Source organism: Paroedura picta, chromosome 5, assembly GCF_049243985.1.
Source record: "Paroedura picta isolate Pp20150507F chromosome 5, Ppicta_v3.0, whole genome shotgun sequence".
NCBI classification, from domain to species: domain Eukaryota; kingdom Metazoa; phylum Chordata; class Lepidosauria; order Squamata; family Gekkonidae; genus Paroedura; species Paroedura picta.
Window position 1 is genome coordinate 108,597,421 of NC_135373.1, and position 14,855 is coordinate 108,612,275.

Here is a 14,855-nt window from a genome sequence, read left to right on the forward strand (position 1 = left end):
CTGTTGCAGGGGAGAAGAAGGGAAAGGTGTCAGTAAGCTGGTTTGGGACTCCTTTGGGTAGTGAAAAGTGGGGTTTAAAAAAACAGCTCTCTCTCTGTCTCTCACTCTCTGCCTCTCTGGAAATAACGATAAGATTTCCAAGCAAAGCTGTGTTTATCTGCTTCCACATGGCAGGCTTTGGAAGCATGCAAAGATGCCGGCTTGACAAAATCCATTGGCGTATCCAACTTCAACCGGAGGCAGCTGGAAATGATCCTGAATAAACCAGGTCTTAAGCACAAACCTGTCACCAACCAGGTAATGGTCAAGGCTTGTATCTCATCACTCATCTCAGCAAATTTGAAGCCTTAGCAGCAACATGCGATGGAGAATAAACAGATGGAGAATAAACAGATGAAGGCGGACCATGGCAGGATCATGGCTAGTGGAGGAGCACCTGTTTTGCACACAAAAGGGTCTAAATTCCGAGGGGGTGCTGCTAGTCAGAGAGGACAGCACTGAATCAGGTGGTCTTCTGTGTAGGGTAGATTCATGTCACCTCTCTACATTGCTGAATCCCTATTCTATGGCACTGAAATCAGGACTTGGAAATGGTTTCCCCGCCTCTTTAAAGGTCCTGCGACTTTTTATCAAACAGTTGAAGACCCGTCAGCTGTAATACGATCAAATTAAATGATTTTCAAGCCGGCAATGGCGAATAACAGTTTATTTCACTATAAACAATTCCTCAAACTTCCAAAACTTCGAAACGAACTATTAGGGTCACTACTAAAGAGCATTTGCACTTAGTGATGTTAATATTTGTAGACCTCTGTAAAGTGGATACCATAGAAACATTTGGAGATTGAACCACATACACATTGCCATAGGCTTAAGGTCATATCCTTCTGATGTATGATAGGAATTCATTTAAAGAGGACTTGTTATAAAAGGTTAAAGAGTATCTTACATCACTGACGAAGAGACCGAAAACAAACAAAAAAATACCTAGGAGTTCGTTTTGATGTTTTGGAAGTTTGAGGAACTGTTTAAAGTGGAATAAACTTTAAATAAAATAAATAAAACTTAAAATAAAATAAATTTGCCATCGCCAGCTTGAAGATCGTTTCATTTGCCACTTTTTATCTTCCTGATATAGAAGCCCAGTGTCTTTGATTAATCAGGGATCAGTATCTTGAGCTGTGACTCTTGATGCTGTTCAAGGAGCCATATGCCTGAAGGCATTGGGTGAATCAGTCTGAGTAGTGGATGAACACAGTGTACCCAATTTATCACAGACATTAGGTCGTATTACCTGTTAAATGGGAAATGCTGAGGCTGGGGAAGCTAGAGGCTTAAAAAAAAAAGTTTTATGGGTTCAATTATCTAACAGATGATGAATTTCTAAGCTCTCAACACAGAATCTACCACGAGGGCTGGAACATGGTTTTCTTGGCAACCCGAGAGGGTCAGCATGTTCTACCAGATCAGACTGAACTTGTGATTGGAAGCGCTTTGACTAGCATAGCTGAGGACATTTTCCAATTTGAGCAAAAGAAATTTAACGTGAATTGGAACAAATGCTGAGCTTGGGGCCCCACATTGCGGTAAACTTCACACCACTAGTTGTGGGTTAAAATGAAACAGCTGTGTGGAATGTGTTCCATCTTTGCAGCTACGAGACTTTGGCTTTTATGAACTGGGTCAGCAAGAGTTCTCAGAGGCCCAGGGCAAAAGAAGACCATCTTCCCCCATTCAGTATTTTTAAACTAAATTCAGGCCTGGTTTTGAGATGCTTGAGGGATGAATTGGTCCCCTAGTCCCCTCCCCCCTGCTGGAAAAAACCAGATAAGGGAGAAATCTTTTTAAAAAATGCTAATAATAAACTTCATTTGATGTCAGACTGACCCAATGGTATGTCCTGAAAACTGAAAGGAGGAAAAAAAATGCTATTGGGTTGACTTCCTTCTGCAGGTATTTTGTTTATGTTTCATAATCGTACTAGAGGCAAAGCCTGTTGCACCCAGGATTACAATGGGAGTAGCACATACACCTGCAGGTGGGACCTTCCTAGGTTCTTCCCCCACACTCACACACTCCCCGCTCCATCTTGAGATCCAGTGTGGTGAAGTGGTTAAACAGTAGTAGACTCCAATCTCAAGAACGGGGTGTGAATCCTGACTCCACCTCCATATGCAGCCAGCTGGGTTGCCAAGTTCCAGGAGGGGGCCTGGAAACTTTCAGGAAGGAAGGAAGGAAGGAAGGAAGGAAGGAAGGAAGGAAGGAAGGAAGGAAGGAAGGAAGGAAGGAAGGAAGGAAGGAAGGAAGGAAGGAAGGAAGGAAGGAAGGAAGGAAGGAAGGGTTCTAGAGAAAACAGTTGCTTTGGAGGGGCACCCCCATACAACAGTGTCTACACAAGTGACCACTGTCCCCACCTTCCTATCAAAACCCACATCTTCTAAAGGCCAGATGGGGCAGGCCATGGAGGGGTGGGCTGCCACTTTCCCATCCCCACATCTTCCAAAGGCTGGTCTGGGAAGGCCACAGGGGAGGTGGGATGCCACATTTCTTACACACACACACATCCCAAAGGCTGGGCTGGGCTGGGAAGGCTGCAGGGTTGCTGCCTCCTCCCTACCCCTTCCTCCATATCTCCCAAAGGCCAGGCTGGGTAGGGAAGGCCACAGAGGGCTGCCTCTTTCCCACCCATCCCCACATCTCCCAGAGGCCAGGCTGCTCATGGAAAATCACAGCGGAGCCTTTTTCAACCTTTTGATCAAATTTTCAGGCTTTGAGTGATGTCAGCTGGCCATGCCTCCTGGCCACACACCTGAGAAGTGCCATGAACCTGGAATGACATCACCACTCACATGGGGCCCTTCCAAAACAACTTCACATCATTTTAAAAATATGCATGTGTTTCTCACACAAACTATAAAAATGCTTGCTTCATTTTTAAAAATGGCCCTGGAGTCTATAAGAACAAAAGTTGCCAATCTCCAGTCAGGAGAAGGCTACAGGCAAAAAAGAAGAAAAAGGGGACCACCCCCCCCCCCCCCAGTTCTCATAATATAAATCAACATTTTCTTATACATGAGACACACATTTAAACACTGGTTTCAGATTACAAGCTTCAGACTACATCAAAACCTATGAAAAACAGGAATGTGGACATATTCAGAGGCAGACATACTTGTGCACTTCCACAATTTTGAGGACCACATATTTTTAGACACATATTTTACCACATTTTGGATTTCTAGAGTGGAAAAGTCTCACTTAAAAGTCCTTCTGTTTATGTTCCCTCTCTGAGACCACATATAGTGCCCCCAGTCCAGGCGTAGTCAAACTGCTTCCCTCCAAATGTCCATGGGCTACAATTCCCATGAGCCCCTGCCAGTGATTGCTGGCAGGGGCTCATGGGAATTGTAGCCCATGGACATCTGGAGGGCCGCAGTTTGACTACCCACTCTGACCGCAGAAGAGCAGAGGAGGCAAAAGGGGGCAGAATCTCTGAAGTTTCAAGGCGTAAGATATCACCTCCCAGCCAAACGAAGAAAAAAAAGAAAATTACTTTGAAACTGTTGAGGACACTGCCTAGATATAAGCTGCTAGTTCACCGAGTCTAATTGCTTTGACTGTTAAATGTATTTCTCTAACATACAATGTTATTCTTTGAAGAATTACAATTTGTACCACAGTAAGGCTTTTGTCCTGTGAAAAGACTGGACAGTTTAGATTTCAGACAATGCTATGAACAATTTTCTCACTTAACCTTCCCTAAACATGCTAACTCTTTTCTCTAACATGCAACTGCCTTAGACAAAACTCATAATTTCCTGCCCTCCAACCTTTAAAAATAAATGCTTTTTGCTCTAATACAGTGTGCAGGCAGCCTCAAAACATCTCAGAACAATTGGTCAACACTTCCATGACCGTTCATTCATTACCAAGGCATGTCAACTCCCTGGAGATTTTTAAAAATCTTCTGTTTAAAAAAGCACTATTTGATCATGGGAGAAGGAAACTACAACGAGAAAGAGAAGAGGGGGGGAAAGTTTTTTGGACTTTTCTCCCCCCTCCTTGCCGCCTGTATTGAAGGGAATGGGTGACAAGGTGGGTTTTTCTACCCAAAATGATTCCAATGCATAATAACACAACAGCGCAATAAAATTAATCACAGTGTCTTATTCACACACATTCTCACTCTTTGTCTAAAAAAATATTAAAATAATACACCTTTTGTCAGAGATTTCCAGAAAACAGTTACTCAAGAAACATTGTTTTTTTTCCTATAAAGCTGGCACAATCTGTTCTAGGTCTCAGTGCTCAAATATTTTCTCTGTCTCTCTCTGTCTCACACACACACACACACACACACACACACACACAGAGGATACTGAGAACTTCTTTGAGTGCTATTTAAAAAAATACTCAGCCAATTTATAACATAATAATAATGAATTTCTCCATAGACAGGTTACCAGCATGCCAATTGTTTATCATGTGCCCAAGCAGGGTTTTTGACAGAATGCTTCAGTTTTTTTGCAGTCAACATGCAGGCAGAGAGCCACAAACAACAAACAGTAACAGAAAAAAGGTCTGGACACAAACCACCAGATGTCAATGACCAGAGATAAGCAAGGAAGCCGCACACAGAGAGAAACACTGACATACAAGAGTGGGGAACTTCACACAATCAACTGCCACAAATTGCTGGCTGTAAGAGTGTGCCTTCTTCTCAGGCCTCTCTAAAATGCAGTGGCTTTATTTCCAGGGGCCTTGAGGGCGTGCCACCCCCTCAGGCTTCTCCAAAAAGGGGAGGGGGCTATGTTTCCAGGGGCCTTAAGAGCACAGATCCCCCCTGGGCCTAAAAGGGTTCTAGTCCTGAGGGCTCACCAACCTCTTGGATCTCTCTAAAATGGAGGGGGCCAGCTAGTCTTGAGGGCATCTCTCCTCCTCATAAACTCTCCCGTGGTCCTGAGGGCACACCATTCTCTCGGATCTCCCAGAGAATGAACCCAACACTTCTAACTCATAAAATTCTCATGTCTTGGTTCTCAAATGGTACAGCTAGCAGCTCCAAAAGGAGGAGCTGCTAGGAGTCCACTCAAGGATTTCCCCCCCCCCATGGAAGAAGGGAATTGCTCCCGGCCAGCTGCCAGCTTTTCAGCTCCCATTCACCTCCCCCGCCACTGGATAGGAGCTGCTGGATTTGGAATACAAGATGGATTGCAAGGCTTCCCTTAGCTGACAAGAAGCACTCACCTCAGTTTTTGCTTAATCCGAGTTCTCTCCTGACAAAAAGGGACCTTCTGCAGTTCTCAGAAAGCTAGAAACAGACACCCAGAAACTGAATGGGGAGAAGGCTCAGCCTATTTGGTGCACTGGTCCCAAGTCAGTTCTGGAGTCTTAGAGTGGTCCAAATGACCCCGGAAGTCCCATCTGGGGCACGAAGCCTGTTAAGCCTAAAATCTTCATGACAATGCTCAAAAGCCATAATAGCACAAGTTCCAACAATTCAAAATAAAGCAGGCAAAAAAAGTTCTGCACGAAACAAAGAAAAAAGTTGATTTAGAGCAAAATAGGGCCAGAGAAACAGTTTCAATACTTGGCATTCCCATACTTGTACAGTAGCCATCACTGATTGGTACACGGACATATGCTAAAGATTTAGGATGATATTGGGTTGCTCAGATACCAGCTCCATCATTTGGATTCTGCTCTGATAGGTCAACAGAACTCTCACTCTGGTGTCAGCGGTGGGCATTAGAACATCATATCTAAAAACATTCACATGGGAATTGCCCTTGAATGGACACATCTCTTATCGTCAGCTGGTAACAATTACAATATGAAGGAACAGTGATTAGTTTCCCAAGAACCTAACAGGCTTCTTTGTGTTACTGCTACCGGATTCCATGGGGTACACAGAGTACAGGCTGCCTGACCTTCTGGGTGAGCTTTGGTCAGCCTCGGCCAGAATCCATGCTGGTTATGATTCAGCTTAACAGCGATACAAAACAATCACAATTAGTATTCTTACTGACTATGGATCTAATAGGAAATAATCCCACAATTTCTACAAGGCTAGCTTTTCTCAAATGTCTTCTCTCAGGGCTATCTCTACTTGAGGTTCGGCGTTGTTCAGCCAACTTGGCAATCACCGAAGCATTGCTGGCCGCCTCGGTCTTCGGGGATCACTGAGGCGGATGAACCATGAAAAACTTTGGCTGCCAATTTCTGCACATTGTGCCTTCATTCAAGGGACAAGACATTTTTCATCAGGCCTTTTGACAAGCCTAAATCTTAGAAGATAAATTAGAAGTAGGATAAGGTGGCTAGTTCCTCTATGAAATCCAGCCCCACACAGCTTCTAGGCCTTCCTTTCCCCCTCAGGATGACCAGGAGCCAATGATCTGAGCAGTGTAGTCGCCGGGTTTGCAGGTAACCCAAATGATTCAGGATGGTAGAAACCAAGGATTTGGTGTTTGGAACAAAGACTCCCAGCTTCAGGTGTAAGCTAATGGGATCTGAACTTGCTGAAAGTGAGAGGGGGGGAGATCTTGGGGTCATAGTGGGTCTCTCAATGAAAGTGTCAGCCTAGTGTGCTGAATCAGTGAAAAAAAAGGCAAACTCTATGTTAGGGATTATTAGGAAAGGGATTGAGAATAAAATGACCCATGTTGTAATGGCCCTGTATAGAGTTATGATGCAGCCTCATTTGGAATACCGTGTACAGTTCTGGTCACGATATCTCAAGAAAGACATCGCAGAGCTGGAAAAAGTACAGAGGAGGGCAACCAAGATAATAAGGGGGTTGGAGCAACATCCCTAAGAAGAAAGACCAAAGAGTCTGGGACATTTAAGGCCATACACAGTCTGGGCCCAGTATACCTGAGGGACCGCCTCTCCACCTACACTCCTCAAAGAGCCTTGCACTCTACTACTTCCAACCTCCTGGTGGTCCCTGGCCCCGAGGAAGCCCACTTGACCTCAATCACCTGGTGGAACGAGCTCCCAGAGGAGATCAGGGCCCTGACAGAACCTAAACAATTCCACAGGGGCTGCAAAAGGGAACTCCTCTGCCAGGCATTTGGTTGAGGTCGACCCAAACCATCACTTCCAACTCCCCCCCCCCCACTACGCCTGACACTAATTGGCCTTACCCACTGGGTCCCAGTAAGAGTTGAGCTGAGGCTCTCGCAATTTCTGTTTTCTAATGTTATTGTTATGATCATGCTAAGTTATTATTGTTATAATGTTATTACTGTTATCGTCTGTTACCATATCTGTGTCTTTTCCTGTTTCCTGTAAACCGCCCTGAGCTCTCGGGGAGGGCGGTATATAAATATAATAATAAATAAAGTATTTTATTTATCCCCTCTGAGGGGAGACACAGACAACTGAGGGGAGGCGCAATAGAGGTATATAAAGTTATGCACGAGTAGAGAAAGCTGACAAAGATACATTTTTCTCCTTCTGCCAAGATACTGGAATGCGAGGGCATCCAGTGAAGCTGATGGGAAGCAGGGGCAGGATGGACAAAAGGAAATACTACTTTATCCAGGGCGTGATTAAAAATGTGGAATTCAGTGCTGGAGGATCACCCTAGGAATAAACAGCTTTAATAGGGGATCACATTGATTCATGGAGGGGAAGTCTACCAGTGGCCATGGTAACTGAGGGGAACCTCCACAGTCAGAGGCACTCATCCTCTGAATCCCAGAGCTAGGAGACAACGTCAGGGAAAGGCCTCGGCCTCTAGACCTCTTGTTGGCTGTCTAAAGAAACTGGTTGGCCATTGTGTGAGACAGGATTCTGGACTAGATGGCCTATTGGTTTGATCCAACACGGCTTTTTTTATGTTCTTATGATCTATCAACAATATAAATCACAACAGACAAAAGTTCCCATTACTCTTAACAGTACATGGTGCAGCTCTATACATATCAACTTGCTCTCAGGCCTAGCTTCAGTTGCTTAAAACTTTATTCTTGTTTACCTTTTTCTAAATCCCATGGATTTTCTGTCTTTTTCCTCAAATTTTAATCCACCCTTGCCTCCAGTTATGGATTCTTAGCCCAACACTTACACTGCAGTATGGCTGTCAGAACTGGGTGGGGAAATATTTGGAGATTTTGAGGGTGGAACTTGGGGAGGGCAGACCTTGGCAAGAGCAGGGTTTGGATAGGGAAGGGATCTAAGCAGGGTATGATCTCCTAAAGGTCATCCTCCCAAACAGCCATTTTCTCCAGAGGAACCAATCTTTGTCTCCTTGAAAACAGTTGCAATAGGGAGGCCTTTCTGCAGGTCCTCTGACCCTTAGCTTCTTACCACTTGGAATTTCTTCCCAGTCTTCAGTATGCTGAAACAAGCTACTCTTGCCCTAAAGGTTAAATTTGACGATTCTCTTTTCTCACAGAAATTGGACTGCAAACATATTAGAAGCTTCTCTTTATTACATTTCTATATCACTCTTCTAATCTCCCATGAGAGCCAGGCCCTGTCTTCAAATTTCACAATCTAAAAAAGACGAGATTTTTAAGGGAAGAAAAATGGAGGGGAAAGACAGGGGGGAAAGATTAGTTTGACAGCTAGAATGTATATTGTTGGGCCAAGCAGGTAGTACATTGCTGGTAGTCTTGCTCGTTCTTCTGGCCAGTGCACACGGTCCTTTCCCATCTTTCCTTCAGTCTAGTCCCTGAGCAGTTGGAATGTTTATGAATATTCTGTAGGAACTCAGCCACAAGAGCAATACATTGTAGATGTTCAGGGCTTTCATCCACCTGAGAAATGGGGGTCCAGCAAGCCTAGCTCTGTATTCAATCTCTGCCTTTTGCCAATTCATTTTATTCTCAACTTGGTTCGTTTCTGTTTTGCTTATGCAGATTGAATGCCACCCCTATTTTACCCAGCCAAAACTCTTAGAATTTTGCAGACAGCATGACATTGTCCTTGTTGGGTACAGCCCTCTAGGAACTTCAAGAGACGAAACCTGGTGAGTAATGTATCACTGGAAACACTAACTTATAGAGCAGAATGACAGATTCATAGTTCTTTGCTCCTCAAAACTTGCAAGCTGTTGACACAGTTTTATCAGACAATGAGGTACCTGTGTGTGCACATAATTACATCCTGGGATTTTTAAGAAGAAAAAGAGGAAGAGTTGGTTCTTATATGCCGCTTTTCTCTGCCCAAAGGAGTCTCAAAGCGGCTTACAGTCGCCTTCCCTTTCCTCTCCCCATAACAGACACCCTGTGAGGTGGGTGAGCCTGAGAGAGCCCTGATATCACTGCTCAGTCAGAACAGCTTTATCAGTGCTGTGTCAAGCCCAAGGTCACCCAGCTGGCTGCATGTGGAGGAGGAGCGGGAAATCAAACCCAGCTCGCCAGATTAGAAGTCCACACTCCTAAGTACTACACCAAGTTGGCTCTTAATTTACCAGTCACTACACTGTTAACATGTAATCACATCACCCACCTGGGTTACAGGTGTTTGGCATAGTAGCACTGGACATACAGAAGGTGATCTGGCATACACTGGATACCAACATGCAGAGATAAGGCTGTGTGTATTTTTACAAACATGGTATCATGTTGAAACCAGCCCTTAAGTTAATAACTTCACGGGGGTTTGGATGAATGATTATACCATTACCATTTCTGACTTTACAATGCAAAAACAGAGCAAATAAACCTCTCCTGTCTATTGGAAGGAGTGCTGAAAGAGAAGCTTCATACCAGCTCACCTAAAAGCCAAAGGTCCAGTTTCCATAATTCATATAAGTTGTCTTGATGTAACCCCATGAATTGAACACTTCCAGGAGATGGGAGGGGAATTTAAAGAATTATAGAATCAAAGAATCATGGAAGGGGCCATACAGGCCATCTAGTCCAACCCCCTACTCAACGCAGGATCAGCCCTAAGCATCCTAAAGCATCCAAGAAAAGTGTGTATCCACTTTTTTGAGATGCTTTCAAACCTTGTTTGGTTCAGTCTTTTCTCCGTCCCTCTCGCCTCCTCCCCTCTTCCCCCCAAATGGGCTCAGCTTCCCATGTAAAGAAAATCTGTTTTGTTTTGTTTTCCTTGATGCAAGGGTCAACGTATCTTCCCCTCCTCTCCTGGAGGACCCGGTGCTGAATGCCATTGGAGACAAGTATAACAAGACAGCAGCACAGGTGGCTCTGCGCTTCAGCATCCAGCGAGGGGTGGTGGTCATTCCCAAAAGCTTCAACCCGGAGCGCATTAGGCAGAACTTCCAGGTAAAATGAACACCCCTCAGTCTTCACATTTTATTCCAGTATGAGATGAGATGTCTTTGGCCCGGGCCAGCCCAATCTAGAGCCTCTTGTGGCGCAGAGTGGTAAGGCAGTGACATGCTATCTGAAGCTCTGACCATGAGGCTGGGAGTTCGATCCCAGCAGCCGGCTCAAGGTCGATTCAGCCTTCCAACCTTCCGAGGTCGGTAAAATGAGTACCCAGCTTGCTGGGGGGTAAACGGTAATGACTGGGGAAGGCACTGGCAAACCACCCCGTATTGAGTCTGCCATGAAAACGCTGGAGGGCGTCACCCCAAGGGTCCGACATGACCTGGTGCTTTTAGCCCAATCTAAGCAAGGTTGGTCCTGGTTAGTACCAGGATGGGTCATCCCTAAGGAAGTCCAGGGTTGCCCAGCAGAGGCAGGCAATGGCAAACCACCTCTGTTTGACTTTATGGGGTTGGTGTAAATAGGCTATGACTTGCTAGCATTTTCAACCACCGCCATGAGCATTTGTGGATTTACAGCCAACTTCCTCACGTTGTGGTTTCCAAGTAAAACTCTCCATAGCAAATTCTAAGTTAACTTTTATCTGGGCAGTTAAAATATATCCTTTATCCCCACCTCCCCCCAAAAAGTTAGCGATGTTCTCTCTACGCATGAAATATCCTTGGTTATGCAAACAACTTCAAAAGGAGTCTTGTTAGTGAGATGGAAGGAAGATTCTGCCCAGTGAGCACAAGTCAAAAGAGCCAAAGAATGACTCATCCCATCAGACATTGTTGCCCTGAGGAAGCTAATAATGGCCCCCCACCTATGGACTTTGGGGGCAGGGCCACATTCCGAATGTTGTGGGGGCCCCTCCCATCATACTATCTATTAAAATTATTTATTGATATAACTTTAAATATATCAACATTCAATTTCTTTCCGGTTTTAGGCAAAATGTAATAAATTTTCCTGGGCCCTAAACATTTTGTTTTTTTTCTGATGTGAGATTTAAAAAATTAAACCTTTTCTTCAACCCTGAAGGTTCATTTTGTCATCTTCTGATTTTAAAAGAAATTGAAACATGTTCATGGGCTCCTAAAAGTATCATCGGCCCTAGGCACTGGGCCTAATGGATAAGTTGGCCCTGCCTGGAGGCCACTTCCGTTGTTGTTGTTGTTGTTGTTGTTGTTGTTGTTGTTGTTGTTGTTAGACATTTTCCACCCTATCTCATGCAACTCAGGGTGGATTGCATTGCAATAAAATCACATCAAGATAAAATATAGCATAAAAATATAAAACTACTAAATCTAAAAACAGAATTCAGTCATCTATTGTGCAGTCTTTCTCATCCTGGATGAGAAAGAGAGTGGAGGTGGGAAGATCTTCCCAGCCCCAGCTGACATATATATGGGGCTTTGGTGGGGAGGCCAGCATTCAGATGTTGCTTGGGGCCCCAACCATGGGTCTAGCAGGATGGCATCCTTTTGAGGGTAACATACCAGTAAGGTACAGGGCTTGGAGTTACAATCCATCTCTCAGTTTGATCCTCACTGAATGGATCCATAATTATCACCTTTGCATGGTGGCTGTGAGCATGGGTTTCTTGGAAGAAGACACCTCCTTGGGCACATGGAGCCAGAAAAAAGAGTCTAAAAGCCCCTACCCAACCTTTTCTACTGGCAAAAGATGGGACAGGAGGGGAACTGGCAGTCTTCAAGCAGCGGCTGGACAGATACTTAACAAGGATGCTTTAGACTCATTGTGCATTGACCAGGGGGCTAGACTAGATGGCCTGCATGGCCCTTTCCAACTATGGTTCTATGATTCTAAACCATCAGCTCTTTCTCTCGCCTCCTAACACCAAGCAAATGAGTGCTGTTTAAGGTGAGCAACCACAACATATATCTGAATACAGATCTCGTAACACGCATGCCCCAGCATGTGCCAGAGATAGTGCGTTTCCGGGCCCTTTGGCAGCAGAATCCATGACAGCATCTGTCGCATTGAGAACTGTAAAATTTAACTATCTACTTAGTCACCCCAAGGCAGAAAATAACTAGAGTTTGATTCTCCTCCTTCTCGTCCTCCTACCTCTAGATCTTTGACTTTTCCCTCACTGACAAGGAAATGAAGGAGATTGCAGCACTGAACAAAAATATCCGCTATGTGGAGATGTTAATGTAAGTATCTCTCTGGCGCCCCTGCTTTTTCAAAGGGACCCTTAGGATCTCGTTCACAGAACTGCCAGTAATATGCAGAAAGTGGCCTGAAGTCAGTGAAAAGCTGCTGTAGTTTATGGGGAAGCTCCCCAGGGTGGCAACAACTGTGTGTGTTCCACAGCCTGAGATGACCTTCATGATTTGGGGGGGATTTATGGCCGCTGTCAATACAGCTTGAAGCACACATGATGTGATCGTTTTATAATGTTGCTAAATCTTGCCTAGGGACTTGCACCACTGGGGGAATAAAACTGGCAAGCCTACAGCAAAATGGATCTGAAAAGAACTGCATTGATAGATGCCAACTCTCCTTGTAACAGATTTCTAGAAGCAGCCATGGAGGACATCGTTGTCCTTACATGACTTGCAGAGGCTTCCAGAAGCCAGCAGTTCAACTCTCGGAAGTTTAATCCAAGGGGGCAGCCAGGTTTCATTTGGAGGATGGGAGGATTTGCTGATGGAGCTGGAAGACCGGGGTGGGGGAGGAGACGATGAGAGCCAAACCAAAAGAAAGAGAAAAAGAGCCAGCTCATCTTATCCTTTGCCAGCTCGAGGAGTTCAGCAAATGCAGCGATGTTTGGCTTGCTACATGTGACCAGGACACAGTTATAAAATCCACACTGGCATGATGCCGATAGCCTTAGCTGTCAATATAGTGCAGCCATGCTTACGGAGAAAGCCTTAGCTGTCAATATAATGCAGCCATGCTTACGGAGAGGCAGTCTTGGAACAGAAAGTGCTAAGTACTAGTCAGAGTGTCTGGCTAGTAATGCCTAAGCTCAAATCCCAGCGCTGCCTGTTTAGGTCCTTGAGTCGGTTGCATTGGATCAGCCTCATCTATGTCAGAGTGGCTCAGAGGACATAACAGAGGAAGAGAGAATCGTCCATGGGTGTCTTCTGGCTGAGGGAGTGATGGGCAAATAAACATGTCAGCCACCTTTCTGGAGTAGGTTTTCGATATAATAATTGATTGAGGGATATAATAAGTAATATAATAAGCGATTGAGGGAGTGATGCTGGGAGCGATTGAGGGCAAAAGAAGAAGGGGACGACAGAGAATGAGGTGGCTGGATGGAGCCACTGAAGCAGTCGGTGCGAACTTAAATGGACTCTGGGGAATGGTAGAGGACAGGAAGGCCTGGAGGATCATTGTCCGTGGGGTCACGATGGGTCAGACACGACTTCGCAACTAACAATGACAGCTTAATAATCATACCTTCCAATTTTCAACAGGTGGAAGGACCACCCTGAATATCCCTTCCATGATGAATACTGAAACTATGATGCTTCCAAGGATGTATTCTCAACGTAGTGGTTACTTTTTCTCTCTCGTTTTTGTTTCCTATACTGGCAAACCTTTACCCTCATCGCAGTACACAACCACTCCCTCAATACCACCACTTAGGAATATGTAAACCAAGGTGCCTTCAGAAGAGCAATTCAGTGCTCACATGCACCTAATTTTCGAGATCGTGACTCACACTTTGATGAAAAGGGGATGGATCTGCTGCCTTAAATTCTGGATTCCACTTTTTTTCACTACTTTTCTCAAATATATCAGGTGCTACGAATTTTAGAGACATGATATCAGGAAATAAGCAATTATTCAGAACAAACTGTGTGAATTTTGGAAGCAGAACTTTTTAAAAAATAATAAAAGTTTTCTAGGTCAAAATGTTCTCTTGCCTTCTATTGTTTTGGCTGTGATGTTCGTCTTTACACTGCGTAAGAGGCAGGCTGGCTTACTTAAAAGCCTGCGGCAGATCTGTGCACAACTTATACAACTAGTAGCCCAGATGGGCATTCGCAATTGAACAAGACTCCTATGAGTTGGGATAGTCTCCTGCAGATGAAACCTCCTTTTGTGATCCAAGTATATTACTGTACACCTTCCTTAAAAACAATGGGAGACCTGCCATTAACATATCAGGACAGTTTTAGGGTCATTAGATAAGAAAAGCTGAGGGTTTTGTACCCTACTTTTTATTACTTGGAGAAGCCTCAAAGTAGCTTAAAAACATTTTCCCTTCCTCTCCCCACAACAGACACCTTGTGAGGTAGATGGGGCTGGGAGAATTCTGAGAGAACTGTGACCGGTCCAAGGTCACCCAGCTGGCTGCATGTGGAGAAGGAATGGGGAATCAAACCTGGTTCTTCAGATTAGAGGCTGCTGTTTTTCACCATACACTACACTAGAGTGTAGGTAGGGACTGTGAGATGTATGGCTGGCCACCTCGTGGAAAACAACTTTTTCTGCATTCATGTGCCATTGTAGGCAACTGCAAGGATGCATCCTAGCAAAGAAGGAGCTAATTTACAGCCTGTGAGATGCATATTTCAGGATGAGGCCACAAGGTAGCAGAAAGGCAGGGTACAAATTTCACAAATATACCCAGAGCATTGC

General features: G+C 44.7%; 1 protein-coding gene across 2 annotated transcripts in view; it reads left to right on the forward strand.

The window, feature by feature from the left end:
- AKR1D1 (aldo-keto reductase family 1 member D1) overlaps window positions 1-14,126 on the forward strand; it is a 45,354-nt gene extending 31,228 nt beyond the window's left edge. For both annotated transcript variants that reach the window (XM_077339812.1, XM_077339813.1), the window contains exons 5-9: window positions 175-297; window positions 8,871-8,980; window positions 10,079-10,244; window positions 12,330-12,412; window positions 13,685-14,126. In XM_077339812.1, the coding sequence (XP_077195927.1) occupies window positions 175-297; window positions 8,871-8,980; window positions 10,079-10,244; window positions 12,330-12,412; window positions 13,685-13,727 (525 nt within the window). In that variant the 3' untranslated portion in view covers window positions 13,728-14,126. The remainder of the gene's footprint in view (window positions 1-174; window positions 298-8,870; window positions 8,981-10,078; window positions 10,245-12,329; window positions 12,413-13,684) is intronic.
- The last annotated feature ends 729 nt before the right edge of the window (window positions 14,127-14,855 follow it).